Source organism: Bufo bufo, chromosome 1, assembly GCF_905171765.1.
Source record: "Bufo bufo chromosome 1, aBufBuf1.1, whole genome shotgun sequence".
Lineage (NCBI taxonomy): Eukaryota > Metazoa > Chordata > Amphibia > Anura > Bufonidae > Bufo > Bufo bufo.
This window is the reverse complement of record NC_053389.1, coordinates 763,882,492-763,906,066: the sequence shown is the minus strand read 5'-3', so window position 1 is coordinate 763,906,066 and position 23,575 is coordinate 763,882,492. Positions and strand designations below refer to the sequence as shown.

The 23,575-nt window shown below is 48.3% G+C and overlaps 1 protein-coding gene across 5 annotated transcripts in view; it reads right to left on the bottom strand.

Moving 5' to 3' along the window:
• The window catches only part of LOC120986229 (cAMP-dependent protein kinase catalytic subunit alpha), a 43,200-nt gene that overhangs the window by 5,527 nt on the left and 14,098 nt on the right, over window positions 1–23,575 (bottom strand). For 2 of the 5 annotated variants that reach the window (XR_005775657.1, XM_040414674.1), the window contains exons 1-8: window positions 10,615–10,933; window positions 10,458–10,519; window positions 9,705–9,833; window positions 7,109–7,207; window positions 5,862–5,944; window positions 5,639–5,765; window positions 5,450–5,545; window positions 1,283–1,405 (exon numbers count right to left, since the gene is read on the bottom strand). Coding sequence is in view for 4 of the 5 variants with exons in the window: in XM_040414674.1 (XP_040270608.1) it covers window positions 1,283–1,405; window positions 5,450–5,545; window positions 5,639–5,765; window positions 5,862–5,944; window positions 7,109–7,207; window positions 9,705–9,833; window positions 10,458–10,519; window positions 10,615–10,918 (1,023 nt within the window). In the remaining variant the exon portion in view is untranslated. Of the gene's footprint in view, window positions 1–1,282; window positions 1,406–5,449; window positions 5,546–5,638; window positions 5,766–5,861; window positions 5,945–7,108; window positions 7,208–9,704; window positions 9,834–10,457; window positions 10,520–10,614; window positions 10,934–14,175; window positions 14,635–23,575 lie in introns of those variants that run through there. The other 3 variants (XM_040414676.1, XM_040414677.1, XM_040414675.1) reach the window with 2 other exon arrangements.

Below are 23,575 nucleotides of genomic sequence, written 5' to 3'. Positions count from 1 at the left end.
ATGGGACATTAATGCAGGACCGAGCAGGATTTTTTTTCCTCTAGTATGGGCCTCACATGGGTTTATCTGACATATAAGTGGGATTATAGGTTGAAGTTGATATATTTATGTTTTTGTAAACCTTATCAACCATGTGACTATGACTACTGGTGAATAACCTATACTCTGCCAACAGGAGATACTTTATTGGCGAGACCCTACATCTTCCTTAGGCCCAAAAGCCTAAAGGTTATCTCAGACACGACCTTGACGTGGTGAGTGGCTTATTACGCTTTGGCCAAAATGTACACCAATGCCCCATTCAACATCCAGCATGGAGGCAGGGCAGAGTGCTGGACGCAGAGTGCGATCACATTTGTATTTTATCTCAGACATATTTCCTGCTACCAGGAGTGCCACTGCTTCACCCCGCAGAACTACTACTCTCAAAAGATCCAATTTTTCCTCTATCCACAGGTAGGGGATAATTGTCCAATCTGTGTGGTTCCGACCACTGTGGCTCCTGCAAATTACGAGAATGGGGCCCTGTACGCCGTTGTTTTAATAGAACAGCGGTCATTCATGTTTGTGTTGCTCCATTTAACTATATGGGACTGCCAGGGATAGCAGAGTACAAGCGCTTGGCCATCTCCAGCAGTCCCATAGAATTGAACGAAGTAACAGTTTATTCATATGGGGCCCTTGTTCTCGTGACTAACAGGGGCCCCAGCAGCTGGACTCCCACTGATCAGACACTTATCCCTTATGCTGTAGGTAGGCAATAAGGGTTTGTCAAGGGATTACCTCTTTAAATCTCTCCCCCCCCCCCCCCCTTAGACAACAATGCTTTGAAAACACCAGACATTATCCCAAAATGTCTATGGGAACTACTCTCCGCCCACACATTTCATTCCCTCAGCAGTCATGTGAACAGCTCTCCGCCCAAACACTGAAAGAAGCAGCTCTATCTGTCTCATGCAAAGCAAGAAATCCCAGCATGACCTGAGGCACCAATCAGCAGCTGCATTACAGACAACCAACCAATCAGCTGCTTGTAAACAAAAGCACCAGGTTTCTTACCAACCCCCTCAGATCCCTCATCTGCTACAACACACAGATCTGGTACAAGTTCAGAAACTGCATGGTAAAGCTGGGGGCCCTGCTCCCAGACGAGGTAGGACGGACCTGTGACAACCGATATGTCCCAATACCACAATCTGTCACGCCTAAGTAGTTAGGTGGGAAAAGGAGCAAAAAAATAAAATAAAAAAATTATTATAAAAAGATGACCCTGCACACTCACCTTCCCAGATACAATCTTTTCATAGATCTGAATGGGCTGGTCAGCAAAGAATGGAGGATAACCGGCGGCCATTTCATAAATCAGGACCCCAAGAGCCCACCAGTCCACGGCTTTATTGTACCCCTAGGAAACATGGAAGAGAAAAATTATTGTATGGTGTGTTAGCACAGAATTCTCTCATTTACCAGGCAAAGACACCACCACCCTGACCACCACAAGAGGGCAGTACACACAAGGTACTGGATGCTGTCAGCCGCATACACAGTATAAGCAGGCGGTCATGGACTTTTTTTTTCTTTTTGTAGAAAAAAAATAAAAAATTATTAAAAATTAAGTAACTAATTCTAAACATTCGGACCATAAAAGATATTATTTTAGTTTCACCCCTTATAATTCTAAGCTTAGCTTCTGTATAATTTTGGTTTATGAAGCTGCATGGTACCTCTTGAGACACTGCAGCTGCTTATTCATGAGAAGTCCTCGTTGCCTTCTGTAAAGACTAAGAACCCCAGAACTAGTTGGTTTCTTGAAGAACGATCTGAGTAGACTGCCCTTCATCATGTCCATCCACCAAAATGGACCACAGATATCAACAAGGTTATGGTCACCCCAAATCCGAGAGGACCGGGATCACAATATCGACGGCTGGATAAAAATATAAGCACACACAAGCCAACGAATGGACATATTGTCAACCTTGCAGCCCTGGATTCGAATCCAGCCATGGACAACATCTGCATGGACTTTGAATAATCTCTCAATGTTCTCGCGAGTTTCCTCCTTGAACGGCTATTTTCTCCCGCCCTCTGAACGCAATAGGCTAATATGAAATTTAGATTAACAGGCCCAAAAGGGACAGCGCTGAGGAATATGATGGCGCTATATAAATGAATAAAATACATAATAAAAAATGGATAGGGAATAATATCCAAAATCCAAATACAGGAAAAATCTAAGATGAGTGACCTAGTTTCCCTTAAAAAATAAAAAAAATTAAACAGTGAATTATTGCAGCAGCACTTGAAGAAAGGTGAGACGACGCCGTACAGTCTCCTGCCCAGATAATGACTGCCCCCTGCTGGACAGCCCTTTAAATTTGCTCCTTTTTGGAACTCATGCATACAAAAACTGGTAAACGCTTCTTACAGATTTATTGCCCTGTGTAAAAATGCCCAGAAATCCGCCAACAAATGATCACATGCTAGGCTGTCAGCTGATCAGTTCTTCTACGTAGGCAAAAAAAAGCTGCTGCCAACATAAGGGTCGAACGACAGTTTTAACAATCGTTCATCCCCATACGCTATGATGATTGCATCATCTAAATGTACAAAGTATGCGATATCATGTCGCATTTACACACACACTATCTGGCAGTGTGAATGGGCTCAAACAAGGGTCGGCTTCTTTTTTTTTTTCCTTACAAACTGAACCATCCTCTGAGCTGCAATTCCAGATACAAACCGTGGGAAAGAATGGCGCCATTTGTGGAAAAAGAAAACGCAGGCTTTTTGTCTCTAATCCCATACAATTCCTTCAAGCAAAAGGTTATCCTAATGGGCAAGCGTTAACCAGTTCAAGACTGGACCATCTTGCGCTGACTTTTTTTGTTCCTGCTTCAAAAACCATAATTTTTTTACCATTTGGTTATTTAAAGGGAATCTCTGGGAATTTGATTGATGGCGTTTCCTCAGGACAGGTCATCAATATCAGATGGGCGGGGATCCAGGAAGTAAGATGATGATCAGCTGTTCGAAGAGGCCTTGGCTCTCCATGAGCTGGCCTCTTTCTAGGTCAGTGATGTCATCGCACATCAGTCTTGTGGCCTAGACGCAGCTCAGTCACATTCAAGTGCCATACCAAGCACGGCCAATATCGTCCGTACGGCGCTGTGCTTGGTGAGCTGCGGAGAGGCTACAGCGCTCACCAGAGCCGCACAGCTGATCTGTGGGTGTCCTGGGATTCAGACCCCGCTGATCTGATACTGATGACCTATCCTGAGCATAAACAGTCAATATCAAATTCCTGGATAACCCCTTTTTTCTTTTTCCGGTGATACATGGGGTTTTATTTTATGCCATTTTTATTTCAGTTTTTAGTGTTTTTTTTTTTTTTTTATACATGGGAAAATGTATTAAAGGGGTTGTCCCAATAAAATGGCGAGATGGAACAATCCCTTTAACCCCTTAAGGACCCTTGCCGTATATGTAAATCACAGCTTGACGTGACTTAAGGACCTGCGACGTACATGTACGGCTGGCTAATCGGGCGGGTGCAGGAACTGCGCCTGCCCGATCAGCAGCCCGGACCCGGCAGTCACTGACAGCCGGGTCCCTGCAGCATACGCCAGCATCCGGCGTATTAACCCCTTGTATGCCGCGGTCAAAGCCGAGGCCGAGACAAGCAGAAAGTTTGCTGAGGATAAAAATAAAATGGTTATTTTTTTCATAATAAAAGTTTCAAGTTAAAAAAAAATAAAAAAAATATCCAAATAAAACATAAAATTGACAAAAAAAAAAAAGAAGACATATTGGGTATTGCCACATCCCTAACAACTCGCTCTATAAAAATATTACATGATCCACCCCCTCACCTGAAGGCCGTAAAAAATTAAAAATAAATAAAAACTGTGCTAACACAATTTTTTTGTCACCTTACATCACAAAAAGTGCAACACCAAGCGATCAAAAAGGCGTATGCCCCACAAAATAGTACCAAACAATCACCTCATACCGCAAAAAAATGAGACCCTACATAAGACAGTCTCCCCCCAAAAAAATACAAAATGGCTTTTATAATATGGAGACACTAAAAAATATTTTTTTTCAAAAATGCTTTATTATGTAAAACTGAAACAGACAACCAAAAAAAGTTGTCATATTTAGTATTGTCGCATCCGTAACAACCTGCTCTATAAAAATACCACATGATCTAACCTGTCAGATGAACATTGTAAAAAACAAAAAATAAAAATGGTGCCAAAACAGCTATTTTTTTTGTTACCTTACAAAAAGTGTAATATAGAGAGCGGTCCAATCTCCAAGGTGAGTGTCACAGCCAGGAAGAAAAGAAAAGGAAAAAAAACAAACAAAAAAAAACACCTTCTCCCTGGCTGTGACGCTCTCCTTTGTGATTGGACCGCACTACAGCCAGGGAGAAGGAGACGCCCATTTAGAAACCCTTGCGTCTCCTCCTCCCTGTACCGATGCTATTAAGTAGCATACCAGGCGGGAGAATTTAACAGGGGGCACAGCAGGCGAACGGAGCGGCGACCAGGAAAAATAGTAAGCGATATGCGTCTTACATAATGTGCTACTTATTTTAGAATGTCTGGACCCATGAAAGATCCTCTTTAAAGGTGAAAAATGGCAAGGTCCTGAAGGGGTTAATAAAAGGAAGGGAGGAGTGATTTTTAAAATTTTTCAGTTTTTTCTTTAAACCGTACAAAGTGCATCTAAAATAAAAAAAATTAATTATGCTCCCATTCTGTGACAGTCATTTTGATATAGGGGATATATAGTTTATAGACAGCACGGGCAGGGCTAGAATTTTTTTTTTTATTCTGTTTTTATCCATTTTTATTTTACAATTTGTGCCACTATTAAGGTTATACAAGACCTTTTGGGGCATTTAACATTAAATTTCATTGCTTATTTCTTCAGCAAGTGGGGGCAGACATTACACTGACAAGCACTGCAGAGCTGATCTGGGATAGCACTGAGGCTCCCGATTCTGTATAAGTCAGTACTTGTCGAGCACTGTACATACAGTGATGGGGAAGGAAGGGACGTTAAATAGACATCTCTGCCTTATCTATGGGGTGTGTGACTGTTGCTGACAACAGGCTTCCTGTTCCTGCGCGATCTGCAGGCACTTTCAGAAATATCCTTGCAGACCTCGCAGATGTTCATAGTCTTTGGCTGGGGTCAGCAACCTTCAGCACTCCATCTGTTGTGAAACTACAATTCCCAACAAGCTCCATTCATTTCTGTGCGAGTTCAGAGAGGAGCAGAGCAAGCATACATGCTGGGAGTTGTAGTTTCACAACAGCTGGCGTGCTGGAGGCTGCCTACTCCTGGTCTACGGGATTCAGGAACACTTGTACTTCTAAGCAGAAGGAAGGCAAATCATGCATAGAATAAAAACCATGTGCTGGAATTGTCTACTCACCTTGCTAAGGATTATTTCAGGGGCCAAGTACTCCGGGGTCCCACACAGAGTCCAAGTTCTTCCCTTTACTCTTTTGGCAAAGCCAAAATCTGTCACCTATGAGAAAAAGATCAGGACGCAGTTTTCAGCTTCAAGAGCCACCTTATTCCCGCTAATGACACAAGGTATATGCAGTATGGCATACGGTACCTGTATGTAGCCTTGCTGGTCTATAAGCAGATTCTCTGGTTTCAGGTCTCTGTATATAAGATCAAGGGAGTGCAGGTATTCAAAGGTTAATACAATCTGGGACGCGTAGAAGCGGGCGTGAGGTTCACTGCAAGACAAAAAAATAAAAATAAACGTTCAGACATTACTGAGCGCAACAGAAGGAAAATAAGTGACCCCATGCAGCAAGATCCACACACACTACCTGAAGCGGCCGATCCTACGCAGGTGAGAGAACATCTCACCCCCTGCTACATACTCCATCACCATGTACAGATTAGTGTTGTCCTGAGAAGAGAAGCGCAAGAGGTTAAAAGGGGGCACCAAAATAATTGTACCCACAAACAAAGCATTAGATGAGGGAGGACAGAGAGGAGCAAGGAAGGGACGGGGGAGGACAGAGAGGAGCAAGGAAGGGACGGGGGAGGACAGAGAGGAGCAAGGAAGGGACGGGGGAGGACAGAGAGGAGCAAGGAAGGGACGGGGGAGGACAGAGAGGAGCAAGGAAGGGACGGGGGAGGACAGAGAGGAGCAAGGAAGGGACGAGGGAGGACAGAGAGGAGCAAGGAAGGGACGGGGGAGGACAGAGAGGAGCAAGGAAGGGACGGGGGAGGACAGAGAGGAGCAAGGAAGGGACGGGGGAGGACAGAGAGGAGCAAGGAAGGGACGGGGGAGGACAGAGAGGAGCAAGGAAGGGACGGGGGAGGACAGAGAGGAGCAAGGAAGGGACGAGGGAGGACAGAGAGGAGCAAGGAAGGGACGAGGGAGGACAGAGAGGAGCAAGGAAGGGACGAGGGAGGACAGAGAGGAGCAAGGAAGGGACGAGGGAGGACAGAGAGGAGCAAGGAAGGGACGAGGGAGGACAGAGAGGAGCAAGGAAGGGACGAGGGAGGACAGAGAGGAGCAAGGAAGGGACGAGGGAGGACAGAGAGGAGCAAGGAAGGGACGAGGCGGACAGAGAGGAGCAAGGAAGGGACGAGGGAGGACAGAGAGGAGCAAGGAAGGGACGAGGGAGGACAGAGAGGAGCAAGGAAGGGACGAGGGAGGACAGAGAGGAGCAAGGAAGGGACGAGGGAGGACAGAGAGGAGCAAGGAAGGGACGAGGGAGGACAGGGAGGAGCAAGGAAGAGATTGGGGGGGCAGAGAGGAGAAAGGTATATGCAGTATAGAAGAGATGAGGGGGGACACAGAAGAGGAAGGAAGGAAGGAAGAGATGACGAGAGCACATAAGTAAGGAAGATACGACGAGAACACAGAGAAGCAAAAAAAAAGATGAGGGGGGACACAAAAGAACAAGGAAGAGACAAAGGGGGACAGAGAGGAGCAAGGACGAGACCAGGGAGGACACGGAGGCAGAAAACCCCCCACAGTTAGTGCATAGTAGAGTTGCGGGACCTTGACAGAGCATTATGGAGTTAAAAATATGTAAAATGATGAGGTCACAACAATCACCTTAAATGAATACTCCAAGCGCACAAGAAAAGGGAAGTTAACAGCCTGTAGGATGCGCTTCTCGTTCAGCGTGTGCTCAATCTGCTTCAACTTCACCACCTGACAGGAAAAAAGCAGACCGTTCTGATTTATGACCGGAGGCAGGCACTGCTGGATAGCTTGGTAATAATGTGTACTGCGCCCTCAGGAACAATGTAATAGTACCCCTAATACATCACAAAGTCACACTATGCTCCTGGCGGTGGGGGAGGAGAACGACTTGTATGTCCCAATAGCTCACCTAGCAACTTCACAATCCAAGCTCCACAAGAACCACTATGTACTTGTACATCATGGAGACCCAAAGTTCCTTGCTGACAGACTTACTAGTACGTTATAGTAATGGTACGAGCACAGGGGTGGTGCCCATGGCATCACTTGTGGGTCCTGGCCGTATTATACAGCCTGCGAGATACCTCCAGTCCCGACCATTTAACCCCCTTTGGTGTTGCAGTCAATGTTTACTGTGGCATTTAAGTGGTTTGATCGGTGGAGGGTGCTCTCTGTTACCCCACCGCTGCAGCTGGAAACTTTCCTCACCACTTTCCACTTGTCTGCAGTGAAGCGCCAAAACGTGCCCTTAAAAGGTACACCAGGTATCTGCTAATAAAAGGATTGGTGTACAAACAGTATGTATCACCTATGCATAGGACCAACCACTGGGACTCCCACCAAACAGAAGGTGGACCCATGTTCTTGTGTTCATTTAGACGCCCAAGCGATCATACATTTTTATTCCCTATCCCGTGGGCGACAAGTGCAGTAATGAGAACTTTTTATTGAAATATGGCGCCATCTCCTGGGCAGTTTATTTCTGTCATTGCATGAGCAGAACCTGCGTACCCACGGCCGTTATATTATGTAACTTACTGGTTTCATCCTGTTGGATGTGATGAAAATTCTGCTCATACACAACTGTTGAAGGAAACGTCCTGCCACGTCTCCACCCTTGTAGTGCTAGTGGAGCCGGTGCAGGGCAGTAACCCCAATGGGCTGGAAACACGGGGCATTTTTTGGCCGCCCTCTATGAATGGTCATGAAATCTCAATACCTAACGATCATTCCTTAATGGTTGTTCTTATTTTTTGGACCCCCCCCCCCATCCCGATCATGAGAAGTTGGGGGGGACCACAAATGTGTCATAATCTCTGTAATAAAATGAATGGGGCTCCACTCATTTCATTCATTTAAATGGACTAACTGGGTAGTAAAAGGGTGAATTGCGACCCCCTCGTTAGGGGAGACTCATTTCATGATTTATGGCCCGGAGGGGGCAATGCATGACACAGGTATTCTCACTTTGGTGTCGTTTGCATCTCTTATAACAAAGTGGATTCCTTTTTTGTAATGTTCCTTTGCAATTAAGGCATATCGATAAATGTCTGGACTCTGGGACCCGGTCGTGTCTCAAGAATGGCGCTTCATCTTGCGGCGCCGTGTTGTGGAGCAGGTGCAGATCTCTCTATAAAAGGGGTTGGCCCGTCGCAGACATTGATAACATATCGCTAGGTGTCACCTCTGAACGGGGCTCCCCCAAAGTGAAGGGGAACAAACTGCGCATGTGCTGTATGCTCTCCACTCACTGCTATGGGAGTTCTGAAAATAGCTGGGCGAGCGTGCTCTGCTACTTTCGGAAGTCCCATAGCGGGGAACGGAGAGCCTACAGCGAACTGCACGGTTACCTCTCCATTCACCGCTATAGGAATGCCGGAAGTAGCCAAGCCAGCACTTGCCTACATTTAGAACCCCCACAGTGGTGAATGGAGGATGGCCGCCCTAGCACAGTGTGCCCCATTCTGGAGATGGCGGGACCTGTACCTGACAGCACATTCTAGCGATATGCCATCAATGTCTGAGATGAGAATAACCCTTTTATACGCGCTCTGAAAATGGCAGACCATGCTCACTCAGCTATTTTTGGAAATCCCATAGACCTGAATGGAGAAAAAGGCAGTTATGTGGTCATCTCTCCATTCAAGCGGCCATCAGACAGGGCCCCATTCTTGACACAGAGGTGGGAACCACACCTATCAGACATTCATGGCATATCCTGTGGGAGTACCCCCTTTAAGGATGACATTGGAAAACCTATGTAAAAATCCAATCCTCCGCTGGAAGATATCAGCAGATACAATCAATCCCTGTATGGCCAGAGCATGAAGATGGCAGGATAGCCACAAAGCAGAAAGCACATGACCCGCGGCATGTCAGCCTCTACCGAGAATGGGCCACCGTGATCAAAAGGGGGGGTCATTTATAAAACAGAAAAACACCTGAATTAGGCATATTTCTGGCGCAGATTGCGGCGCAAAGATCCTTTGCCGTGCAATTTGCGACTTCTCCCCGCTCACGGCAGGTCTGAAAAAGTGGGCGTGGCATGGGCGGAGAAGGGGTCGGGCCGGCAGGAAGCTGTCTTACATTTAGAAGTGGAGCCGGCGCCTCTTCATAACTTTGGCGGATCCACCGCCAGCACAGGGATTTATTAAGACCGCTGTCTAAAACGCCGGTCTTAATAAATGTATCCCAAAGTGTCAGGATACTGGCACACTGTACTGACCTTCTGCTTATCCAGGATCTTCATGGCATAGTGATGGCCGTTCTCCTTGTGTCTGACGAGCATCACGCGACCAAACGAGCCAGTGCCCAGAGTCTTAATGCGCTCAAACTGGTCCAGGTGAGCAGTGTTCTGTGGAGTAGAGCAGAGGTGAGGAGGCTGCAGAGCACTACTACACCAACCATGCTACAGTACAGACTACACTTGTTAAGCAACACTATACCTACCACAGTACCCCTGCTAAGCACCCGCACAATACCCATCCTGTTTCCTGCCAGGACCGACCCAATGCTCATCCTTTTCCTTGCTAAGCACCACTACAATACCTATCTGGTTCCCTGTTAGTACCACGGTAATACCCACCAGGTTCTCTAAGTAGCACCACACTGTAACCCGTCCTGTTCCCTACCAGCACCATTATACCCATGCTGTACCTTGCCATCACATTCGTTATACCATTCCCTGCTAGCACCACATTGCTTTGACCAAACCTAAGCCTGCCTGCTCCATGCCAGCCACACTGCACCCTGCTAGTGCCTCCACGTTACGAATGCCACTTTGCTGGTGTCACTAGATTACACCAAGCACACCATAGTATACAGCCGATGTATCCATCTTATCCACACTGTCCGTTACCGGTGCCACCATGTAAGCCATGGCCTGCCCTGTTTATCCCTGCTGTGCTCGCTGCGCCCTTCACCCACGCACTATACAATGCACCGCCAGCCGGATTCTGTACAATGAACGCTCCGCTACCTGCGCTGGGTTTTCCCATTTCTTCAGGAAGTCTTCTTTCGCTTTGGCCAGGAATTCTTTCACTGCAAGAAGATGAATATAGATTAGAGAAAGTCAGGGCATTGAGGGCACAGTCGCATACACGGTGGTCCTGACACTCACAGGGTTAACGTCCTACCTGCCATGATCAGCCCCCACCGGTAGGCAGATCCCGGCCATACACCTACTACTACCCCTACACGCTCCTGGCCGCCCACATGCTGCACCAGCCGCTCGCTCCTCTGACCACAGATCTCCCGGTCTATTCCTCGTTGTTTTTCTCCCCCAGAGAGGACAGGCACTGTTATAGGGACTTTGGCCTCGGCAAAGAAAAATATCTCTATGCCTGACCCCTCGCAGGGGACCCTCCTCTCCCTGGACAGCAGCACTAGCTCCCTCTGCAGGCGACAACATCCAACTACATGAGCACCGGTGAAACTCATCCATTAGCAAGCTGCGGGCAGCCGTCTGATCAAACCTGACCAACAGCGTCCATGAAATCTATAGCTACAAGTCATTAAGGGGAAGGCCCAACACAGTCCATGGGCAAAAGGGGCGTTGTTTTTACACACACAAAAAAAAAAAAAAATTCTACTCCTGGACGACCCCTTTAAGGATATGGCCACATGCAGCAGAACATCCACAGCAGGTATGGCTAAGTCTATTGCAAAATATAATACGCTGGTTGTTGTGGCGGCATCGCTGCCAGAATCATGTTCGGTCTCCCACTGCTTTGTAGCAGCATAAGTTGGCATCCACAGCATTTATGCCATGTGTACCCATACCCTAAAAAGTTATCCCCAAGTTATATTTCTAGGATGGGCCATCACTATGATCTCGCCGACCCAGAGAATGTCTGGGCCGCAGCACTGGTCTAGTACGGCTTCCCTGCACACACAGCTCCTAGAGATGTACAGCATGGCAGTAGAAAATATACTGCACATCCTGTGCCCACTTCATTACACATGGTAACATACACTCTATTAAAGGGAGTCTGTCACCACATTTCAGCATATTAGACCGATCAAATAGGGTTATATGATCCACCCAGAACTTAAAAAACGGTACCTTTGTTGTAGAAAACTGACTTTTCTTTTAGCCGAAAATGAACTTATAAGGTTATGTTAATGAGCCCTCTCAAGTGCCCAGGGCGGTCTCTCAATCCTCGGAGCCCCAGGCAGCACCTCCTAAACGGCTCATAACTCCGCCCTCCGTGCGCCTCTGCCCGCCCGTTTACTCCCCTCCCCTGTCCTTTTCCACTGCGGCTGTGCGGTCCAAATCGTAGCGGGCGCAGGCGCATTGCAATGCCCGCTCCTTGCAGGGCATCGCAATACCTACTACGCATGCGCCCGCTACGATTTGGACCGCACAGCCGCAGTGGAAAAGGACAGGGGAGGGGAGTAAACGGGCGGGCAGAGGCGCACGGAGGGCGGAGTTATGAGCCGTTGAGGTGCTGCCTGGGGCTCCGAGGATTGAGAGACCGCCCTGGGCACTTGAGAGGGCTCATTAACATAACCTTATAAGTTCATTTTCGGCTAAAAGAAAAGTCAGTTTTCTACAACAAAGGTACCGTTTTTTAAGTTCTGGGTGGATCATATAACCCTATTTGATCGGTCTAATATGCTGAAATGTGGTGACAGACTCCCTTTAAAGACACCCGGGCAGGAAGTTGTGTCGTTGCTAGGCAACCAATACATTCACATTGTGCAGAACCCACTGTGAGAGGCCTGAAAGAAGAGAAGTGTAAGCAGATTGTGCAAAGACGTACAAGAAAAACATGGCACCCGCCAACGAGACGTCTTTATCTGCAGAACATCATACCTGAACTCAGTGAGGGGGATGGCGGAGAAATCACCGGAGGTTCAGCGCATCAACATTCCGAAATGTGAATATAGTGTGAAATCCCCGATCCGATCAATATCGGAGAGTCCATCATGGGGAATAGTATGGCTTCTGACTGGAGCGTTCATCAACACTTCCAAAATCACCATCAGGACTAATGGTCTCTAGGACTGAATCAAGCCAAATAAGAGACGCCCATATTGGACATCCACAGGATATACCATGAACGTCTGACAGATGTGGGTCTCGCTTCTGGAACCCGTACCCACGTGAAAAATGGGTGTCCCGCCGCTGATTCCAGAAGGGGAAGGGGAGCCATGCCTGATTTTGTAACGCTCATAGAAATGAATGTTCAACCGTCTCTCCATCGATTCTCCGCCTGGATGTGGTGGTCAACTCACCAGGAGGGTCAAAGGATCCACACTCTACATAGGTATAGGTCCCAGATATGGGACCCGCACCGATATCTTTGGTTATAGCTATAAAGTTCTGTTCTTCTAGGCTCTGTGTGAGTCCCCAGGATGTATAGGCCGAAGAGTGAAGAATTAGAGGAACACCCGTACAGTAATATGTTTGGGTCCTCAATTTATGCCAAGGCCCGACTGAGCATTTTCAGGACAGTTGGGAGACGCCCAGCGACCTCTGCAGGCGAAATGTAGTATTACACGTCAGCCATTCAAATGAAAGCCATGGATGGTGGACCAGGTATGGTGACTCTCCATTCTGACTAACAGTCTTCTGCCCATGTGTCTCTCATGGTGAGACCACCCTTTTAAGCATCCTACAGCTTTGCCCATTTCCTCTGCACTGTTCCTCAGTAAATGGCGCTGAGCCTTCCTCTAGATTCTGGAGCTTTGGAGGATTATTTCTATTGAAGTCTATAGCCTAAGTCTCTACACACCTTCTTCAAAAATGACGTTCACCTAACTTTTCTGGGTTGCCATCTGCTGATGTCTATGGAAGTCATACTGCCAACCACTTCACCAAATCTGAGGCGCTACTGGAAGGGTCTATTTGGCTCCAGAAACATGTCCGCCCCTGGCATAAGCTAAAAGAGCCTGGGCTCCTTGTACCTGGAGATAAGAACCTTCTATAAATTCCTTCCACAAGGTCCTACAAGGTGACGCTGGCTTTGTAGCCGCTTAACCCCTGCAGTGATACAAACTTCATTGAGCGTGCCAACATGGGGCATGCAGCTCTGACAACCCGGGCCCTGTTCATACTAGCAGCAAGATGGTAACGCTATATTAAGCAACTGCATTACATAACCTTAGAGCCATCCATACAGGCTGGAGCCACACCTGGCAGCGACACAGGCAAACCGGTTAAGGCAGCTGTGCCCGTCCAGGGTCAGGGCGTGAGGGGGTATTACGAGGTAACATGAAGGCAGCACTCGCTGCGAAGGGTGACACCACGACACCGGTCACAGACCCTAGTGGAGCAATACAGGAAGCTGCAATGAAAGATTAAGCCTCAGAGCATCGCAGAGCAGTGTGTGACAGCAGATTGCAGAGCATTGCACAAGCGGAAAAAGTTATTTTAACCAAACATTAAGAGGGTGAGATAACAGCGGCATGCAGAGCATTGCGTACTGGAGCTGCAGGCATGCTAGGACAATATACATTGCATGACACAAGCGTGCACCAAGCACTCCGCAGACTGTCACAAGTGATTAAAACAGTATCATGCTGCCAGAAGCAGAACATTAGAGCCTAGCAGTCCAGACAGAGCATTGCATCTTGCAGAGCATTATGCAAATAAAATTAAAAAAACAAGAAGTAAGCTCCAAAACTCTACAAGAAGCGCACTGCGCGGTCAATGGTGGCTCCCTACCCCGCAGAGAATCGCGAAAACTCACTCTCCCGATCCCAGCTCAGTACGTTGCTAGGCAGGCTGGGAGGCTGAGGACCGCTGGGGGGCGCCGGATCCCTCCCCGAAGCTGGACTGCGGGGTCCACGGCTGAAGACCCGCGAGGCAAAGCTCTCCAACTTCTGCAAAGCCGACATCTTGGTGGGCCACAACTCAAGCGAGGACTAGTACAGGTGCCCCGACATCCAGACGAGAGGGAGGGAAAAAAGGTAGACAGACGGGGAGACGGGTTCTCAGGCAAAGCAGTAGAGCAAGAAGACTTGTTAGAAAACGGGGAGCTGGGGAAGGATGGTGGAGAGGGGTCTAAAGAGAGGGATGTGGTGGGCAGACATGGTGGAAGGAATTTAAAGTAAGTTAATGAAGAAGAGGACAGCAAGTAAGAGAGAACGAAGAGAGAGAGATCATGTCAAGAATTCGGGAGAGGTAGGGAGGAGGGAACTTCAATGAAGAAGCTGCAGGGCAAAGTGAGCGATATAGGAGCAATGCACTAAGGAGGAGACAAGGCAGGACGGGGAGAGACAGACCCACTGCCGCTCAGAGAGTGTGCTACCAGAGTGCCAGGCAAAGAGAGCGAGAGAGTGCTAGCCCTCTTATCAGCTGGCTGCAGGTCTCTCCTGTTGACAGGGGGTGGAGGGGCAGTCCTGATAAAAACAAAGGGGAGGAGAATGGGCAGAGGAGAAGGACCTGGGAAAGAGAGAGAGAGGAGGGAGAGACAACTTGAAGAAGCAAAGTGGTGAATGAAGACAGAGAGAAGGTTAGTGGCCAAGGACTGGACAGAGGTATGGAGACTGGAGGGAGGAAAGAGCAGGTCAAAGATGAAGGAGAAGACAAAAGGTCAGGGATTGTCGGGATAAAAATAATAAATCACCATGACTAGAGGAAGCGAGAAGAAGAGGAATGGTCAGTCTTGGTTATGAAGGAGGGAAGGACCATACTTGCAGAAAGAAGAGTGCTTGCCAGGAAAGTAAAGAAGGGTGGCTTCACACAGTAGATGGAGGTCCAAATCGGTCAAGGGAGAGGAACCAGCAGAATCTCCATCATATGCAGATAGAAAAGCACAGGACTCTGGGGTCCCATGGAGCCAGATGTATGTATAGGAAGTGAGGTGTCACAGCAGAAGTCTTAGGCATGGTCGCAAGAGAAGGGGAGATGGATGTAGAAGCAAAGCTAAGCCTCCAGCTGGTGACTATGGTGAAACTACAACATCAGGCGCCTCTCAGGGTATGCTTGGAGTTGTAGTCCTGCAACAGCTGAAGAGCTGCACAAATCAGTGACCGAGGGAAAAAAAATAAGAAATCAGATGAAGAAAGTGCACTTGAGCTGAGTATTTGGATTGACCAGGGTCCGCCAGCTGTCTCCCTGCCAGGTATCTGCTTTCTTATCTCCCTGTACCGCCTGGTACTACATGTTCTACACACAGACACGCATGTGAGGACCTCAGTGGATTCCCATAATGACTACACTGGATTAGACAGCACTGGTCTATAGCTTCTTGGTCGGCAGTCGTGTGGCATCGTTGAGGCTTGGGTTCTCCAACGACACTGGTCTTTTCAAAAGGTGAGTAGACCCTGGCACTGCCATGCACAGGTTGGGGGATGAATTCATATCTGCCGCAGCTTATTTCATCATGTGACAGTTTTAGGCTACGTCTACACGACGGACATTTGTCGCGCGACAGATAGCGCACAACTACACTGCAAAATTTGTAGCGCAACATTTTGTTGCACTAATGTCGCCCGACAATTTTTATAATGGCAGTCTATGGTGTCGCTCTGCAACATGCAATGGATTTTCTGCGACTGTTGCGTCGCAGTGTGTTGCATGTTGCAGTGCGACACCATAGACTGCCATTATAAAAATTGTCGGGCGACAAATGTCGTCGTGTAGACGTAGCCTTATTACCCCGCTATGTTCCCCCACTTCAGGTGGTATACAGCTCAGGTACCGCACAGTCTCCAGATATGACCCCCAGGTCAAATTGGAGGGGATGACGGGCTGACATGGGACCTTCTGATGACCTTCTCAATGTCAGTGGCCCTGCCTTTGCACAAGTGAACAAGCACGTACACACTATATAACCATAACCCATCATTTATATGGAGGACACACGGGAGGTGCCCTGTGGATACACAACAGGTATGACCACTTTCCTGCAGGCCAAGGAGGAGTTTTATCACTACTGGGACAGAGTATTTTTTTCTCGCTGCATTCTACAAGACAGAACTTTTTAATTTAAGAGGGCCTGTTTAACGGTGGATGGGTTGTAGTTTTTATTGCCACAGTTTTGGGTCACACAAAATCTCGAGTAAGTTTTATAATTAGTTTTTCATGAAAAAAAGGCAAATCCATAGTTTTTTTTTTTCCTTTCCCTTTTTGTTTTATGCCATGCACCCGCCGGGTATAAATAATATGTTCATATCAATTGAGGCTAAGGGGTTAAATGGCCTAGAATAGGAGGTTTCTCTGATCCTGGCCATTATAGAAGGTGCTCAGCTGTCAATCACCGTTGGCTCCCAACGCCACATTGTCTCAAAAGGAGTATTTTGGTCATTTCAAGTTATCCCCTATAGCAGTGATGGCTAACCTTGGCACTCCAGCTGTGGTAAAACTACAACTCCCAAGATGCCCCGCTTGCTTGGCTGCTCTCAGAACTCTATTGAAATAAATGGAGCATGCTGGGAGTCGTAGCTTCACCACAGCTGGAGTGCCAAGGTTAGCCATCACTGCCCTATAGGATATGGGGTACCTATTAGATTGTTGAGGATCCTATGGGATTACCATAGATAACTGAGCAGTGGCTATGACCAACCAATGGCAGTTTGTTTTGGGAGTCCCTGAAGGGAACCAGGCCACCTCCTCATAATTGATGGGACCCCCATGAACTAATAGTTATCCCCTATCCCTGCGATGGCTAACCTCCGGCACTCCAGCTGTGGTAAAACTACAACTCCCAAGATGCATACTTGCTTGGCTATTGTCAGAGCTTCATACAAATGAATGGCGCATGCTGGGAGTCGTAGTTTCACCACAGCTGGAGTGCCGGATGTTAGCCATCACTGCCTGTGGATAAGGGATAACTTGAAATTACAGCAATACCCCTTTAATGCATGGGCAACCCATGACGTACAGTTACATTATGGTACATGTCAAAGGAAACAGTCAGCTCCAAAACGTCCTCCAAACTAGAATGTAAGCAATGCTGAGGCAGATTATGGGCTTTTTTTATCTTCACAATCATTTGCATTCTAATGCTCTGCTCCCATAAACCAGCAGTAAAATGCATTACGGGACTCCTCTTTGAGTCCTCTCAATGCATTTTACTGCTGGTTTGATGGAGCGCAGCGTCAGAATCTAAGAGTACGAAGATAAAAATGACATAATCGGCCTCAGCGTCACATACACTATACACCCGTTACTGTAGTTTAAGGACTGCTTCAGAGCGGACAGACTCCCTTTAAGGAGTTTTCCCACAATGGACATTTATCTGCAGGGCTGTACTCCACCCTCTTGGTCCGTCTCAGCGACTTTGATTGGAGAAGCACGGGGGCGTGCTCGATCTGCAAGCAAAAATCCAAGAGTTTTGGATCTTTCACCACCGACGTGTTGCGATCCTGTAAGAACTTGCGCACGTTGACAATCACGACTGGCAATGCGACCTTGCGTTCTTGGCGTCACGTGACCAAAGTCACCGCGTAGCCTTTGCCTTTACCCTTTGCGGAACAAAGGGCTATGGCAGGTTTTCACTTTGACTCCCGGCACGCCTCTGCTTCACACTAGTTCAGAGTCACTAGATAAGTAAGCGTTCCTTTACATCCAGCCAGAAGGAAATCATAAGGGGGAAGTGATTATTGAGGTGCACTGGGAGCCCCTCTTGGGCAAATTAGTAGAGTAAAAAGGGGTCACATTGGACCTTTCCTGTTGGTCCAGAGTTTGTTTCTTCTGGTTCCCCGGTTGTCATTTATAGATGTAACTGAGCTATACAGCCTGAAAGGGTATCAGACAATGTCCGACGTGGGGCTATGACTCTTGCGACATGGGAAAAGTCATTCTCTTCCACTAATAGCCACATAAGCGCTTTCGGAAGCCCCACAGAGGGAATGGAGAGAACCACACATGCTCCGCCACCTCACCATTCACTGAGACGGGGCCCCATTCATGACATACGAGCAGTTCCCAGAGGTGGCACCAACCCCGGAAACACCAGATGGGGCAACCCCTTTAGTCCCCACCAGTGACAAGGTCCTTTAAAAAGATTTGAGCGCACAAGACCTGCACGATGGATCCGTTTACTTACCTGTACCGTCCTCTCTAAGGGTCCATTCACACGTCCGCAAAATGGATCCGCATCCGTTCTGCAATTTTGCAAAACAGGTGTGGACCGATTTAATTTCAATGGGGCCGGAACGTGCTGTCTGGATCGGCATTTCCGGATCCGCACAAAAATAGAACATATCCTATTCTTGTCCGCAATTGCAGACAAGAAAAGGTATTTTCTATGAAAGTGCCGACGATGTGCGGTCCGCAAAATGCGGAACGCACATTGCCGGTGTCCGTGTTTTGCAGATCCGCAATTTACGGGTCCGCAAAACACATACGGACGTGTGAATGGGCCCAAAGCCTGCATCTTTTCATGAAGTCTACACGTGGCGGAAATGCTGTGGATTTTCAGTAATGTGAAAAATACCACAGCTTTTCACAGAAGCAGCAAGTTGATGGGATTTCACTGAATCTCAGCCACAGGATGTACGGGTTTTAATTTACAATATGTCAGTTTTAGGCTGCGCTGCAAAGGGTGAAATCCACGCGCAACCCATGGAGAGTCGCTGAGGGTTTGCAGCAAAATCTACATTTCACATCTCTTGTGAACCCTGTGGTTTCGGCCGTTCTTTGCGGATATGTTTGGCGATTTTTCATGTAAATTGCGTGCAGAAAACCCAGTGTGGTACAGTATCAGGAAATTAAAAATAAATTAAAATAAAAAAATCTCATCCACATGCTGCAGAAAATTCCCTATGTGGACTTTGCACATGACTTGACCTGCAGCGCGTATGTAACGTCCTCCGCATATCAATTTATGCTGCGGATTTCAAGCTGTACTGTTCAGAGGGTGAAACCTGCCGCATTTACCCCATGAACTCCACGGCGGAGCAGTCCCGTGTGTCCGTACCCTAGGAGGGGAATTTCTTTTCGGAAGTCTATCATTGTGTAAATCAGTAATACAGCCCTCCGCTGCCACCTATGGGCGGTCACCCTGTAATGCAGCGCTCTGCAACCTGCCGCACACCAGCTGTTGTGAAACTACAACTCCCATCAATCCTTGCTGTGCTGCGGGCCCCAACGTAAAGTGAACATAAAGTAAAAGTGACTAAAACAGTCCCCTTAGAGGGGTTAGCCCATCTAGGACACTGATGGTATATCTCTAGGATAGGCCAGATGGGACCTCAAATCTCAGCTTCTTGGACTCCAGTAAGCATGACATGGGGAAAGTGGGGTTAAAAGTCCTCCTTCATTATGTTATAGGTGTGTCCAAGGGCTTTTCTGGATTAAAGGGGTCCTCTCACTTCACCAAATGGCATTTATCATGTAGAGAAAGTGAATACAAGGCCCTTACTATTGTATTGTGATTCTCCATATTGCCTCCTTTGCTGGCTGGATTCATTTTCCCATTACATGATACACCGCTTGTTTCCATGGGTACGACCACCCTGCAATCCAGCAGTGGTGGTCGTGCTTATACACTATAGGTAAAAGCGCGGGTCTCTGTGGTGGTCGGGACCGTGGGAGCGCACATAGGCACCCGTGCGCATCCCATGCCACCTCGTATCTGCTCTGGCGGTGGTCGTAACCCCTGGACATCAGCCGGTACGGCCACTGCCAATGTAATGCAGGATCACAATACATTAGTAAGTGTCTTGTATGAACTTTCTTCTCCATGATAAATGTCATTGCCTGAGGTGGGAGAACCCCTTTAACAATGTGCACATTGTACAGAACTGAGTGTATCACACTGATACCACAGCGCCACCTAGAGGATCTCTTACCTGTGGAAATTTCCAACCTTACCGACTGCTTGATTTATAGCTGGCGTTAACTGTAATCTACCGCGCTGAGGTCAGGCACTGTGTACACACAAACAGCCCTGTGCCTTCCTCTATTTCGTTCCTCGTATTATCCTGCAGATTACGACATGCCCACACTGCCCGCCTGCCACCCTTGCCCAGGATCACAGAAATCCGGTCGCCCAGCACAGCAGAAAGAAGCCATACAGCGCCACAGCATAGGTGATGTCTTGTCGCTTCCAATCCTGCCTCTTTTCCCGTCATCCCCGTCCGTTTTAGTAAACGCCTGTATTCGCCATGAAATAATTCTGTAGATCTGCATTGTGTCCCCCTGTTACTCCCCCTGGAAATGTATGAATGCATGTATCCCTAACCCTGACATCGTCCAATCAGTGCTGTGTAGGAATAGGGACACGGCCCTCGACAAGGGGAATCAGAACACCTTGTTTTCCATCTAGCCGTACATTTCCAGGAAGATTCGCAGAGGAACAGCCTGAGGTCCCACGTTCATGACTATCCATTTTGCAGTCCACAAATCGTGGATCCGAAAAATACGGATGCAGACAGTGTGCCCTCTGCCTGTTATTTGTGGACCCATTGTTTTCAATGGGTCTGTTGTCCACACCTTGAGGGCACACGATTGTGAAAAGCACACGGATGATCTGTGGGTTTTTAGCCTCCGCGTGTCCGTTTTAGACAAAAAGAGAGACGCTGTCCGCAAAGGGCAGACCGCAGACCCATTGAAGTCAACGGGTCTGCAAAAAAAATGCGGATGAGGATGTTATTTCATAGGGAATCAAGTATTTACTAAAATAGTATAAATTCCCACGACGCACAGAAGCTGTGACCGCGCCATTGCTTGTGGCCGACACCACGCTGTAAGGAGAGAACGCCGATCCTGCCTCAGAACAGCGGGGACCAATATACAGACAGGACAACCCCTTTAAGTGGCAACTGGTTGTGGTTGTCCGGTTTCAGGAGGAAACGGGACAACTCTGAGGATCAGCCTGCAATAAAGAACTGGCAAGTACTTACCTGGCAGATCCAGTTCTCCCAGCCAGGCTCTATTTTTGTGCACCCTGCTCTATTTGCTTGGCTGCAGAGGTGACGACACGTCAACAACGTGTGACCACTGCAGCCAATCACTGACCTCAGCAGTGCACCAAAGAGTCCAGTGATTGGCTGCAGTGATCACGTGTTGTCCATGTGACATCACTGAGGCAGCAGAGTTAATAGAGCCCAGCTGGGAGAACCACGGTGGCGGCACGTACGAGGTAAGTACTTGCCAGTTCCTTATTACGGGCTGATCCAGAGGGCTGTCTGGTTTTCCGAACAACCCCATAAAGATATGGGATCTAACATGAGAACATGAGGCACCTCAACCACATACAGAATATATCCAGCCCCCACGATTCCCTAAAACCCATTGTTGCAGGTCAGATCTGTCACCGCTGGCCTTTCGTCCGGGAGTTGGGGGGGGGGGCTCGCCCCAGATCTGATGGGGGGGGGGCTCGCCCCAGATCTGATGTGCTATCTACAAGTACAATGTGTCTTGCAGCCGCTGACCCCTATTCCTGGGATTATTGGGAAGTTTACATTACACAGAAAATCCTTGACATTCCTCAGACTCTAGTGACGGAGCCGCACACGGGACACGCAGAGCCCCTGGCACCAACCGGATGCCGTAACCCCTTCAGCCCCAGGACAAACCACACCTTATCCTATTACTTCCAGCTATAAGATTAATTCACCAGGTAGGTGGGGCAGGGTAAAAAAAAAAACCCCAACAAAAACCCTGTCATTCAGATTTATCAGTGCGCACTCAGAGGTGGACCTGGGCTGTCTACAGGTTGTCCTCAGCCTTCAGTCCTGCAAGGGGCCCTACACCCTCAGGCAGACCCTCTACCAGTAGATAGAAGCAGGGCGCCCTGACTTCTGCACATACCATCTGCTGGGTCCACATCTTACAGAGGTCTTGTATGTCTACCTGCCACCAGGACACAAGCAAACAGCTTCATGGACGTGTGCCCACAGGGGCCCCGGGTGAGCCGGATCCAAAAATGAAACCTCTGGTGGACGACTACGAATTACAAGCATGGGCCAAAAACACGGTACACCTTGGCTGACAATGACCTCATGTCCATGGCCAGTCACACGCTGCAAATTAAAAGTTATCACGCCAGAAGTGCACAGGTACGTGGGCCCTAGACAAGGAGGAAGAGAGGCCATTATCAACCATTGGAAGGGGCCCTCCAGACAGTCACCAGATGTTAGGGGGAGGCTAAGGACAAGGATCGGACATAGGGTTTTCCAAGATTCCTCTGGATAGGTCATCAGTATCTGATTGGTGTGGGGTCCGACACCTGGTACCCCCACCGATCAGCTGTTTGAGAAGGCACCGACGCTCCTGTGAGCGCTGCTGCCTTCTCCCTGCTCACCGAGCACAGCGCCGTACATTGTATAGTGGCCGTGCTTGGTATCGCAGCTCAGCGCCATTCACTTGAACGGGGCTGAGCTGCTCCTAGGCCATCTGACCGATGGACGTGTCGTCACTGGCCTAGGAAAAGCTGAGAGAAGGCCGCTGTGCTGCTGTGAGTGTCGCTGCCTTCTCAAACAGCCGATCGCCGGGGGTCCCAGGTGTCCGAACCCCACCGATCAGATACTGATGACCTAGCCTTTAACCCCTGGAGGAGATACATGGCACCAGGAGCCTGGCAGATGCCCATCTGCCCTCTCATGGAGTTAGTATTAGGTTGTCAGACAATGTCTGATTATAATATACTACAGGGTCTGGCAATGAGTGCAGAAATCTGCTGATCCCCCCCCAAAAAAAGAGCGAGGAATCCCCGACCATAAACGGAGTCAGAGAACTCTGATCGACCATCCAATGTGCATCAATTATTCTGCCCGACAGAGACACAAGTCGCCGCTACAGGCGTCTTAAACTGGCTTATCCCCCTCCTTATTGAGAGCCCACGCACTCGGAAGAACACCTGCATGCTCGGCTGCAGGAAGGGCACACAGGGCGTCCTCTGCAATGTCGGCCTGCATTCTGAAATATACGATCTATCCTGACCCATATAGTCCTTACAACCCATGGACCTTCTTAGTAACGGCTGAGACCACCCTATCGTTCAAGACCAGAGACTAAAGCAATTGGTATCAGTGGGCAGAGACCACCCCAGGGCAGGTCTGCAATCTCAACCCTGTAGATATCAGAGGATGTGCCACAATACTACCCCCCTCAGCATGGCCTGTGCTGTAGAGGACCCCCATAGTGACCGGTCCTCCACCTAAAGCTTGAGCAGTACCGTATTGATCCCAGCTCTC